General features: G+C 41.1%; 1 protein-coding gene across 5 annotated transcripts in view; it reads left to right on the top strand.

Moving 5' to 3' along the window:
* Positions 1-12,028, top strand: part of ZNF516 (zinc finger protein 516) — a 108,118-nt gene extending 96,090 nt beyond the window's left edge. For 3 of the 5 annotated variants that reach the window (XM_064443119.1, XM_064443120.1, XM_064443121.1), the window contains 2 exons: positions 1,314-1,418; positions 8,957-12,028. In XM_064443119.1, coding sequence (XP_064299189.1) covers positions 1,314-1,418; positions 8,957-9,261 — 410 coding nt within the window. In that variant the 3' untranslated portion in view covers positions 9,262-12,028. Of the gene's footprint in view, positions 1-1,313; positions 1,419-2,328; positions 2,397-8,598; positions 8,853-8,956 lie in introns of all 5 variants that reach the window. The other 2 variants (XR_010371524.1, XM_064443122.1) reach the window with 2 other exon arrangements.
* Positions 12,029-13,287: the final 1,259 nt, after the last annotated feature.

Here is a 13,287-nt window from a genome sequence, read left to right as displayed (position 1 = left end):
ATTTGACTGCCAGGAACTTAATTGTTGGGAATGAGCGTGTTCAGCTACATTATACAGACTGTGCTGCCATCTGCAGGAGGTGGTATTATAAAAAAAGGAAACAATTTGGGAGTAAGTTTTTTGTTTTTTGCAGCCAGACATTTCTTTTCAATATATACTGTGGTACAAACCATCGCAGGACACTTGGTGCCATACCAGCAGAGTAAATGGCAATCCGTCGTCTTTTCCATTCATTTTCAGGTACAGCATCTGTATTTCAGATGAGCCCTCTGGCATCCTGCAGTGGAATTTTCAGTTGGGGTGGGGGTTGTTGCCACATTTTTGTTCGCAATTTTACTCTTTATAAATACTGTAGTGGGGGAGAAAATGAATGAAAAGCTGAAATTTCACTTCTGCTGACAACCCCCCTGAGAATTTCTTTAAAAGCCAAAGTATTCCAGTGGCAAATGGAAACATCAACTCTTTCCTTCTGAGGAGGGCATTTCACCAATATAGAAAAGATGATGTTCAAATATTTTTCTTTTCTAATAAAAAAGCCCAATAAAAGTCAAATGTGTCTTTTTTGATCAGCAGCAAAAAGACAAAGACCAGCCCTTTAAGTCAGATGCTGTAAACTGACCTTTGGAGAAAAACGAGAGGTTTGAGTGGTTTTCCACAAATGCTAATGGCCTAGAAAACATGTTTATCCAGGGCTGGGGGAAGGCTGCTGTGCTGCTACCAGCTCAAAATGTCCGGAATGACACTTTCATTCACAGATGTCTTTCGTCTGTGCCTCAGAGGTCCGGGGTCAAAGCAGCACCGGCAGGCAGGTAGGCAGGGGTGAAAGGTTTGATCAGTCTGTGATGGCTCCACTCGCTCTGCATTTGTCTCTGAGGTATTGCTGCCCGGGGGGGACAGTCGGGCTCTGGTCCTACTCACTTCCTATTATCCATGTGACTTGTCTCCGCCACGCTGGAGTCACTTTGATTTGCCTGATGTACTGCTTGACAAAGCTGGGTGATGGCTGAGAAGTGGATCCAGCTGCTCTGAAAAGCGCACACCTGACATGCCAGTCCTGGTGCGGGCACATCATGGGGAGCATTTTTTAATTCAATGTAATTTATGCATTCTTGCAGTCCTGTGTGTGCCTGGCCTGTCAGCCAGTGCTTAGATGAAGGCTGACAGTTGTCATCCAGGGCCTGAAGGTAGCCTCACATAATGACACATTAGACATACTAATGATGTTTTCTTCTGGCATAATGTTTTCTTCTCAACTTTCCTTTCTCCTCTCCACCCCACCCCCTCCTCCCTCCCTCCCTCGCTCCCGACTACAGGGATGCTCAGGACACAAACACGCCAAGGAGACTGCGTCTGCAGAGAATGTGGAAAATGCTTTACCCAACCCAGTCACCTCAGGGCTCATCAGAGGTCCCATGCAGGTACCTTTTCACACTTGCTCTTGCTTTCTCCCTTTTCCTGCTTGTCTGCTTTTGGATCCAGCTAACAAAATGCCAAGAATTACGTTTCACATACCATGTTAACCTAAGTGATTCCAGTACCTAAATCTAATAGAAAGGTTTTTTATTTTTACCACTGTTGCTCTTGGTCTCTGGATATTGCTTACCTGATCCCTGCCCAAATTCTATAAAATAGCAATGCATTTAAGATAAGTCTGTTTGCAAATCTTGTATTTTAATTAGAGAGTAGGGTACTCAGAAATGAATATGCTAATGAATTCTGTTGCCACCAGCACAAATTGAAATCAAAGTACCCCTTTCAGCACAACATAAGGCTTTGTTTTGCCTCATTGTTGCTGTTGACAGGAACATTTTTGTGGGAAACGAGATTTTTTTCTGTAGACCGGTCAGCCCTAAAATGGGAAATCCCTACCAGCCATTTTTAACCTGGCGCAGTCTATGGTTGAGGCTGTAGGAGGCTAAAGCCGCCAGTGTTGAGAGACCTCCTGAGCATTGCACGAGACAGTAAGACTAGCGGGTTCCTCCAGAAAAGTGTGAATGATGCATACATAAGCCAGTCTGATGCAAAATGACAGAGGCCAAATGGTAAGTAATGCAAGAAGAGGGTCCCTTTACACATACACTGATAATTAATGTTGTCAGTGATTGCTTTCTTCAGTGCTGAAGTCTGAATTAAAAAGGGCAGTGGCCCTAGGCTGCCATTAGCACACTCTCTTACAGTAAGTGTTACGGTAAATTGGTATTTTCCGGCCACAGGCTAGTAGCTGGTGTCTTTTTTTGAACGTGGTTAATCTGTAATGGTCTCAAATAATGTACACACACTAACGAAGCTTGAATGTTCATCTGTTAACAAGCCCCCTTGTTCCCACAGTGGTATTTGAGTCTAATGGACTCCAAGGTACTGAAGTTCACACCACCTCCGCAGATGCCCCAAAACAAGTATGTTTTACAATTAATTGGATGTTTGGTTTTTAATGTGGTAGCTGGGAAAAAGTTGCACAGTGATACTCATCACTAAAGTGCTGGCTGGTTTATAACATGTATAAATAATAATGGTGCTGCTTGATTTTTAGCTCTTAAATTTTTAAGCATTTTATCAGTCTGTTATATAGACAGTCAGTTAATTGTAGAGCAGGTAGTTAATGTTTAAATAAACGTGTTACTGGCTTACTCGGGAGTGGGTGGGATACGTAACTTTAATGTTTAGTGATATGGAATAGTGCATAAAGAATTCCTAGAAATAATTTGCTTTTGGAACTAACACGTTCTCTGCTGGCAACAGTACAATCAACAATTAGAGTATTTGTACCCTGATATCCAGTATCTGGCCTTCGAAATGCTCTCATCCTCCAGTTCTTGTGGACTCTGTGTGGCAGTGTGCTTTCCTGTTTCTAGTGTACAGAGTTTCCTGTCCTAACAAATACTTCTCAGCACTCTGAACGATACATGACAAAGCTGTTAGATAGAAAACCATTGAACTGAAGTTGTTTCATGTATCTTATGTCTTTGTAGACCAGTGTCATAACCTGGACCTTCCCACTCCATCTTCCAGCTTGACGGGTGGGTTTCAGGGCACACCTTCTCATGGGCAGTTTTCTTCCATTGTGAAACCGCCTCTGGCATCACTTATTTTTTCTTTCATCCCTCTTTTTAGTTTATTTTTTACTACAGCACTTTTCCTGTGCTCCTGTCTCTTACTAAACAGTTGCAGATGGTTTCGGCCATGCTTAGAGAACACATCTTCATCTCCCACCTTCTTGAAGTTTAGGAGTTGCTTTCTACTTGCTCAGTAAACGTCCTCATCAGGCACCACCATGTTGCATAGTTCATACGCTGCACCCTTCATGGAGGCTCTTAGGACCTTCTCTGTTGCACTTGCATCTTTCTGGGCCAAAGGCTGCATGGGGAACCCAGCTGCTGCCACAGAAGCATCTGAGTTGCCATCAGGCCATAGGAGTGGCAACAACTCTCCTCCTAAAGTGTGGCATAGCACTCAGTAGTTGTCGTTGTGGGCAATGTTTGCTTTGCTTTGTGGGACAGCAGCAGCAAAGTTGTGGTATAGTTGGAGAACTAGATGAAGGTGCTCTCCTTATAATGCTTATCTAATAAAATCATGCGAGGGCATACCTCTCAGTAGAAGTATGTGACAGAGTGAAACACTGCAGCTCTGCAAACTAGCTCAACTAGTCTTTGGCTCTCATTGGTTTAGTAATGTAGCTTTAGTAAACCTAAGCATCTTCAAAATGCCCTTTAATCTTTTCATGCTCATGGTTTTATCTCATGTGTAGTTGAGATTGGATTCTGAAGGTGTCTGGGCTTTTTTTCCTCTAAAAGACAATGTAAGGTCCAAAAAATTCTGAAATGGCCATATCTGTCCAAAAAGAGATGTGGCAGCTCAGTCCACATCTAGACTCTTTTTTGTAATTCGGGTTATATTACTGCACAATAAATTTACTCATAATCTTGTCTTTGTAAACTACTGCCATGCCAGAATTTATTGACTAACTTCTTCCACAGCAAATGTAGTTTGCTCTTGCAGTCTCAGTCCATGTCAATCTGTCTTCAAAGTATTTGATTAAATTACAGCACCTCTCAGTACAGCAGAATACTGAGTAGGGGTTAGCTTCATGAATTGCTTCGTCTCTTGCCAGTCAGTATTTCTTCCACAGAAGCTGCGGTATGATCACTTCTTCAGGAGATAGTTCCCTTTCTTTTGTCTTGTTTGCTCCTCGGTATCAGCCTTTGTCTCAGTTTGTCAGCATCTGTGTCAGTTAGGATTATTCACTTGTCTGCCGTTTTGCTTGTTCTCATCACAAGCATGCTTTGCGCTCCCCCAGAAGACTCCACCTGCACAGTCCCTAGGCGTTAGGGAGGGAACATGCTCATTTCTACCTGCAGCTGTAGGGGCCTTTAGAAGCACAGAAACGAGCTCGCACTGAGAACGATGCCTGCAGCATTCTGGTAATGTTACGATTTCCCACATTAAATATTGTCACTCCGTGTCTTCATTTCATTTCTTAATTGGGGACAGATCTATTCATGAGAGTTTACGGTGTAAAGTCAGTTCAAGTTACAGAAGTGCCGTGCACATGCTCCGAGCAAGAAACAATAGTTATTGCGTACAGTAGCTTGAGAATGAAAGGGTTTTTCTTTTTTTTTTTTTTACATTAAGTGGAAATGATTCACTTTATATAATATTTCCTCCTTGCAGGTAAAATATCTTTCCCTGAGTAGTCTGCCAAAGAGTTAAAATATCAACATTAGTATTTCACTGTTCCCCCATTCCCTTCAGTAGTCAACCAGAAGATCATCTCTGAAGGCTCCTTTATGAAAGGATGTTAGGTAGGGCTTTTAAAGTCCCCCAGCATAGTAGCTTGCAGCAGTGCTACATTATATAGCAATTTTCTCTCAGAATCATTTTAATTCCGCATGTTTAAAATAGGGTCTACAGCCAGGCTTTTTCAGAAACGAGCCAGCTAAATCTATATTTAGGTGTCTAAATAAGAAACCTACTTCAGGGTAATGAACCACCAACCGGAGATGCAGGTGTTCAGCATCACTGAAAAGTAGGCCACCTATAGGGGCGTGTAAAGAACACCATACACACCCAGTTTTGATAATATTAGCACTGGGCTGTGTTTCATACTTTGTTCAGCACCAATGAAATACAAACAAAATGTAGGGAATAAGATGTTCATCTCATTCATGACATTATTTACTGTGGTTTCATACTTCTACCTGAATGCCTTAAAATAAAAGCAGGGACATTTTTACATCAAATTAATTTCCCATGACCTCTTGACTATTTCCTGCTCTTCTTTGTCTAAAGGACAAAAAATGCTCTTTACATACCCCGAGTCAATACAATCTGTGCAAAGTCATGTAAATTCTCTTGAAAGGCTGCCATATGAAACATACTGAATATTCTGAATATTTTTATAAATGCTAAATATCCCAATATATCCATAATTAAGCTTGCTTATCCACAATGAATATGTATCTTAATTTGGAATACACTAAGCAGCATTCAAAGACCTGATTTAGTAGGCACGAATTCGGGGAACACACACTAATTGCTTATACATGGCAAGACAAAAAGCTGGCTCCCCTTGGGGAAGGGTTCCTGTGACCGCATGTATCTCGAAGCTGCTGGAGCACTCAAAGCAAAAGTCTCCTAAAGCATGGGGTCATTTCAGAGACACAGCCTGATGCTGCAGCATTGCAGCCAGAAGCTCAGTTCCCAAGTGCATTCAGTGGCACATGGAGTCAGTCTCTAGCCTACTTTTGCAAAATGGTGACAGCAGTGGTAGCAATTTCTAATAAATACGCCTTGCGTTTCACTTCTGTTGCATTTTTAAGAACATATAAAAACTTGGCCCGCTTGAGGAATATAGTTTATCCTCTGTCAGTGCTGTGTCAAACAATATGCTTTAAAAATTTTAAGGGGCAAGTAATTGGGTGTTCAAAAGGCATGATTTACGGGTTAGCAACAAGGAAGAGTTCCGTCTAACTGAGAGTATATATACGTGAAGCATATTTGCAGTGCTGGAGGCAGAGACACCAAGTTCTCTGTCTTTCGTGTGAATGAAATGAGGAAAAAAAAAAAAAACAAACCAAAAACCAAAAACCACCCACCCCCAACAAACTCCAGCCTTTCACCTCTCTGGAAAAACAGCCTTTCCCTCATGCAAAAACAATTAAAAGCTAAAGCCCAGAAAAAAAATAGGAACTGTTGGTATCATGGATATCTCTGGCTGAAGCTTTCCACATGCCAGAAGGCAGTGATGGTCCTTTTCTGTGAAGGAGCTGCGGACACCACGTTTCTTGGGCCTTGTTCACTGAAAAGAGAGGTGCGTAGTAGGTCCTTCATGGAAGGGGGTAAACCAGCTTCATTAAGGAGTCCATAAGCCTTAATTTTATCCACTATAACTATTTTTAAATATTTCTTGTAGTGCTAAATACTTCAGGTAGAATAAATGTGAATAGCCAGCGTCTGGGGGATAGACAGACTGGAATGACCCATCAGGAGAACAATATATATGTTGTAAAAGGGTTTGGGGGAAAGGCTGTGGGGGTATCTGTTACCTCTCATCTTTTTATAGACCAGCTACAGTACAGCTCTGCTTGGCCTAAAGCAACTCTGGAGAGAAGGGGAAGAGCAAAAAAAATAACAAACCCCAAAACAAAAAGCCCAAACAAACAAACCTACAAATAATTAAAAAAAAAAAAAAGATTAAAAGTTATTGAAACCATTGGATTGGAGTTTCTTTTTTGCATTTGAAATTTTAGCACTGTCTGTTAGAAGTCCTATTTATGACATTTGTTCATATGAAATGTCTTGCCCCAGTTCCTCGCAGAGTTTCTTCTAAAGATCATGATTAATAGTTCAGTCCTCATTATTGCAAATGTTATTTTTAAATAGTTATTCTGAGAACAAGAATTCCATTAATCAAAATAATAGATAATGAACAAATAAATGGCAACCTAATTTGTCTCGTTCATACATATGGAGATTATAATGCAAACAATCAAGGAATCATGGAGGCTGCTGTACTGGCATCTGAGTACTATGCACGTACTGTATGTCCATCAGTTTATGAGCATTATAGACAGGATTAGCAGCTGTAGTTCCTGTCCCAACACTTTCCCCTTGCCAGCAAACTGGAGCTGTATCTGTGCTCCAAAACGATCGCTGCGATTTATTTCAAAGTCCTGCGATAATCTGTCTCTAGTATGTTAACATGCACACAAGATAATTTTTTTCCTGTAACTCGTGAAAAGCCCTAGAAGTTGGTATGAAAGCAGCTTTTGGCATGGAAGCTATAGGTTTCACTTAAAGATCTGCTGGTTTTCCCCTTTAAAATGCTGAAAGTGAAGAAAGCCTACTTTTTGCAATGGTAAAGGTTTCACATCAGGAAGAATTCAATCCAGCTACGTATCAGCTAGTTCAAAATCTGCCCACTCGGGCCAGTGCGAGTACAAGGAGGTGAGGCACTGGATGGGTTCTGGCACGTGTGAAACTGGGAGCCCAGCTGTGCACCCACCCACCCACTGCCCCTGGCCCCTCTGTGCCTCCCTGCCAGGTGGGAAGAGGATGGATTACCCCTTTCCCGGTCCATGGGCAGGTGGTGCCCGGACCCGCACGGCATGCCTCTGCCACCCAGCACCCCACAGGCTATCCATCCCCAAAAAGAACCCCTAATTACACCCCTTTTTTCAGTTCTTACCCAGGGAAGCTGGGGCCAGGCGCCTGCCATCCCATCCCCTCCCCTCCTTCGCTCTCTCCCTTCTTCCCTCCTCCCCTGGCTCGGCGAAACCCTGCCACGCTCCCCGGTGTACATAGAGCCGGTTCGATACGAGACGTTTCAATGATGAATGCCTCCTCCTGGAATTGTGGCTCTGTCTCTCAGGCATGATGCAGCCGTGCAAAAATGTAAAGCATCTTTCTTGGTTTACTGCAGGAAATTCAGCATCCAACTAAGGAAGTTTTATCACATCTCTCATTCAGTTACTGTTTCCTACATTTCAAATATACTGCCGTCTGTACAGCAGCTTTTTTTTTCTTTAATTTTGTTGCAAATCTTTCTGACTTAAACCAAACTTTGACTGGTAAATGTCATGAATCTCGGGCCAGGTTTAATTAGGAATTTTCTAAATCTATTAACAAAAGAGATGCACTTAATACATTATGTCAACCAGAGCTGGGCTTTCTTTAGCTATTTCGAGGGCTGCCATAGGCACAGCTTGAAACTTGCTTGGATTTTACATGGGTGCTGTATTTTATGTTGCATTAATTTAAAATGGTCTGTTTCACTTCATCAAGACTTTAGCTTAAGGATAATGCATTTATGTAAGATTAATCTTGCCATGTTGTTTTAGGATCAGGATTGTAAACTGCATTGTTCAGACAGTGATGTTCTAAATGTCATTTTAAAGCTTTTCTTGGGAGCTGCAGGCTCCCACTTATTCATGATGTTATCTTTAATTTCACTTGATTTTAGAATATCCCTGCTATTTTTTTCAACATGGTAATTATTCATGAAAACTCGCTAAAAAAATAAAAGGAAGATGACAAGGGGGAAAAAAAGCTGCCTTAGCATTTGACAGACCTGCACAAGAATTCAGTTTTTTTTTCTTTTAGATGCCTGTGTGACCTCAGACTTCACCCTTTTTAAAATGCTGATCTACTTACGAATCCCTTTTGGCTAGCTCAAAATTCTGCTATTTGGAGGCCTCTTCTTCCCCTCCTTCTTCTCAGCCTTCTCTGCACTGCTCCATCAGACGCTATTACTTGCTCTTCTAGTCTGTCAAGGACTTTATATTGGCCTGACACACTTTGTCTTGCTGGAGATGGTTAAAAACCCCAAAATTCTGACGCGGTGGGCCAAAACCAATGTACGTGACGCCAATAAAGGGTAACGAACACCAGCAGGGCTTGCTGGAGGGTTGTGCGTGGGAGCAGAGGTGAGAATGAGCTTTTCCCTGTGTCGTCCTTGCAGGGGAGAGACCACGGCGGTGCAGAGGTCGCCCACACGCTGCCTCTCCGGAAGGGAACCTAGATCCCCGGCGGAGGAGCCCCCGTGCCAGCGGCCCCCACCCCAACGGGCAGCGCCGGCAGCCCCCCGCGCAGCCGCCCCGCGCCCTGGCGGCCGCAGAGCAGCCTCCCTGCCAGCCATCGCCTCGCCCGGAGCCGCTGCGTGAGGCTGAAACCAGCGCTCTGCGAGGAGGGGGGTGCCTCTGCGCTGTTAATCATTTTAAAATAAATGAAGATGCTACACAAGATATATATAAATTGACGTACTAATCAGTCCCATGGTTCCTTATTTCCTTTATAATAAACAGTGGAGTTGGCAAGCACTGTGGCAGCACAAGGCATCTATATTAATCAAGAGAAGTTTGAGACACTGGAAAAATTAAACTTTATGTGATTTGGACAGCATGAAGAAGTTAAGCACTGTAACAAAAACCTCCCTGATGCTCACAATGACTATTTGATACATTTGAAAAACAGCAGTGGATTCGAGGGCTGGAAAAGTATTAATTAATGAAAGTGCCACTGCCTGTCATGCTGAAAAGCAAATTAAAAAAAAAACAAACAAAACAAAAACCACCAAAAAACAAAACAGAAAGGAAGAAGGGGAGGGGGTGCGGGGAAAAGGTGGCATTTGGTGCTGAGAAAGCAATGCTTGATGAAGGATTAAAGGGACTAAAGAGAAAGACCATCATTCTGCAATGGTTTGTTTCATTACAGTTTGGGGACCACTTGCATTTCTAGTGCTCTTGCTCTTGACTGCGCACCATTAATAGTATGTGAATATGGAAATTGAAACACTTCCACAGAAAAGCTTCTATTCGGCTTTGGAAAAGAAAAGCTAGTCGAACACTAAGAAAAAAAAACAGGCTTCTGTGTTTTACTCTCAGGACCTTTTTTTGTAACAGGGCTACTTTCTTCGACCTGATCACAAAGGAAGTCTTCACGTTTTAAAAAAAAAAAAAAAAAAAGAAAAAGAAAACACTCAGCTGTCCAACGCCGCTGATCTGATGTTTAGAAGAGAAAAGGTGTCACTGAACAAGTTCAGGCAGCCTTGGGCCCGTAAAGTACTCTCAGCTCCTGCATTTGGTTCACCAGGTTCACTGCTCCTCCCAGGGTCTGGTGACGTTTTGGAAAGACGAGGAACTTCTTTTGTGGTGGCAGGTTAATGTTCATATAAATGTGTCATGTCTTGTACTTGGTGATCACTGGTGGTGTTAGGAAAAAAAAAAAGAAAAAAAAAAAAGCTTTATATACCTCTTCTACAGTAACTCTTTTAACTGCAAGTTTTCAAGGTGGGGTTGTGGCACATAACAGGTTGTTAAACCATGCAGTGTAAGCAATTAAAAATGTATTCCACAGATATAAATATTTTCTTTTCTTATTGCTGTGACACTATGTGTGATGGTAATATTTCTGAGAGTTTCAGATTTTGCACATATAATTTTATGCATTATCAAAAGTTACTGCTGCCTTGAAAGAAAATGTTCTGTGAAAATTTTTGCAAAAGCTTTACTAGTTTTTTTTTTAAATTGTAACATTTTGTAAAGGCAGGAAATGGATTAAAAAAAACAAACCCTAGCATGCTAAATATATTTTTCAAAAAAGCAATAATTTTACATGTACAGAAATGATGCTAACCTTTACTACAGGTGAGAGCAACAGTTTACTTAATACAATAACGGAATAGTGCTGTTTTTGTAGAAATGGGCTTCTGACACAAAGATTTGTTTAAAAAAAAAAAAAAAAACAAACCAGAAAAAACCTTAAAGCGTGATCTTTCTGTTCTAACAGTTTTGGCGGGCGGGGGGTTCCTTTTTTAAAAAAAACTAGTCGGTAATTGGTTCTGGATACTACTTGTTACTTGTTTTAAATTACTTGACAGTTTTTGTTACTTCGCAACACTTGCAACAATGCAAATTAACTTTCTTATGTATTTTTTTTTAAAAACTAGTTTTTCCTTATGCTATTACACCAGATGTATACCAGAATTCTCTGTAAGTCTCGGTGTAGTTAGGAACGTCTGTGCAAATACTTACAAGTGACTGTAATTAACTGTTCTGTGAAGTTATTTTGAGGGAGGTCGCATAGACACATTCCATTGTACACCAAAAAAAAAAAAAAAAGAAAAAAAGGAGAAAAAAAAGAAAAAAAATTATATTTTGCTGTGTTGCTTAATGATTATCATTTTGGGTTTGCACTAGCTTTCTCAATTTGTTTGGGGGTTTGGGTTTTTTTTTTGTTTGTTTCTTTTCTGTTTTGTTGCTTTTCTGAGTCATACTTTCCATGAGTGAAAGTAACGCAGTTCAGGAATGCACAAAAGCTAGTTGCTGAGCCTATTTGTTCGTGCTTTAGTTATTAAAAACTCTTCTGTACCCAAAATGGCACAAAAGTGTAGTGTACATTTGTAATTTCTTTTTTTTTTAATTTTTTTTGGTTTTTTTTTTTTATTTTGCAAGCTGATCTAGAAAATCTTTAATATTTAGAGCCAAAAGCTTTTTTTCTGGAGCTTTTCTTCCAGAAACTCTTGACAGAGAAGCTAGTGCTGTCACTGCTATTGCCAGGGTACTAATCAGCAAAGTTTACAATCATAATTTAGCTCCATAAAGAACAACAGTAGGGGAAATCAGTTTAAATAATTATATGCTGTGTATAGCACAGAAATGAGACTTTCCCTTAATTAAACAAGAAATAAGAGTGGGTGGGGGAAAACCAACCTTAAAGACCATCTGTTTTCAGAAGCAAATCCCACAATTTCTTTTTTCTTCTTTATCATTGTATTGTATTGATTTGTTATTTTAGTTAGGCCATAGTATTTAAAATGAGTTGTGTTCCTTATTTATTTAGTCAATGGGCTTTGATCGGCTCTTTTAAGCAACGTGATAACTTTTTTTGGCATGACACACTCCTGTAAAGCCCTTTTATGACTGTTACAGGGACTTTCTACTACCTCTACCAATCTACTGTTTCTTCTTCTTAACAGGTTTTTATGGTGTTGCAAGTCTAATGTAACTTAGACAATAAAGGGTTTGATTATCTACGCTGCAGATTTTCCGTGTATCTGCCATCTCGTTCTCTCTTTCTCTCTCCCTCTCTGGTTTTTATGCGGTTTATTATAGCTAAAGTGCAGAAGACCTTTCTATTCTAGCTAAAGGGAAAGACCACCACCTTTGCCAGTGTATTTTTGTATCCTGAATGTTGTGCACTGTCCGAAAGCCAAACTCGGAGAAACTTTTTCCACGGAACTAATCAGCTACTACATTGCCATCGTGCTGTTTGCATTCTTGAAATTCCTTCTGTCAGAAATGCTATGAATAAATCGGTACATACTGCAAAACAGAAAGCAAATTAGAAAGCCAAAACCATTTTTAGTCTTGTATCTCAAAACCACTTAAAGTCCTTAGTGAAAAGCCTTAGTGTAAATTGCTGCCCCCATCCTATGAAGACTCTGCTTATATGAAAACAGCTAGTTAAGAAAATTATCCTTTGGAAAACAGCATCTTCTTGTTGGTCCGAAAAAGTGTTCTGCTATTAACAGACTGTCAGATAAAAAGCTGTCACTGGAAGGACTTCAAGGCGTTGACATCACGCACATTTCGTGGTGATCCCTGTGAACGCGTTGCTGCCTTCTAGTACTTTGTGGCGCGGCGTGCTGTGGAGCGCATGCGTACGTTTGTTGTGATGGACGTGTCGGAGCGTGCATGATGTTTTGAGCTGTTCTACAAAATAGTGTCATCGTAGTGGGAGTGCATCCCTGTGTTTGCTCATTTTCATGCTCAGAGGGTTCTCGTGACCAGGCCTGTGTTTGGTTTTCTCCTTCCTTGCTGTATTCCCATGCTGGGCTACTTAAAGCCTATCTCGGCAGCGTCAACAGGAGTGCTAGAATTCACTGACACCTGTGGGGATTTCTCCTTGAAAAACCAATCTGTCGTGAGAAGACCTGGAACAAAGCAAGAGGTAACTTCTTTATTAGGTTCTTGCCACATAAAATGTGTTGGGTTAAAAGTAGGAAAGGTTGCATTTTATGTCAACTCAAATTCCTGCTCCCCCTGCAAGTAAGTGTTTTTAAGCTAGCAGTTCTGTGCGGAGCACTTCAGTGCAGAGGGTCCTCTTCCCTCGTGCTCTCTCCTTTCTCTTTGGCGGTGCTTGACAGCACCATACTTCAGGGCAATCCAATGTTTGAAGGCAAAGCACACATGGATTCACTGAGAGCTTGTAGGTAAGGAGTGCTTGCTTGATCTCAATGTTTAGAGGGTAACTCAAATGAAATGGAGTATATTAATATATATAAAACTTCCA

Source organism: Phalacrocorax carbo, chromosome 2 (assembly GCF_963921805.1).
Source record: "Phalacrocorax carbo chromosome 2, bPhaCar2.1, whole genome shotgun sequence".
Lineage (NCBI taxonomy): Eukaryota > Metazoa > Chordata > Aves > Suliformes > Phalacrocoracidae > Phalacrocorax > Phalacrocorax carbo.
This window is presented reverse-complemented; position numbering and strand designations above follow the sequence as displayed.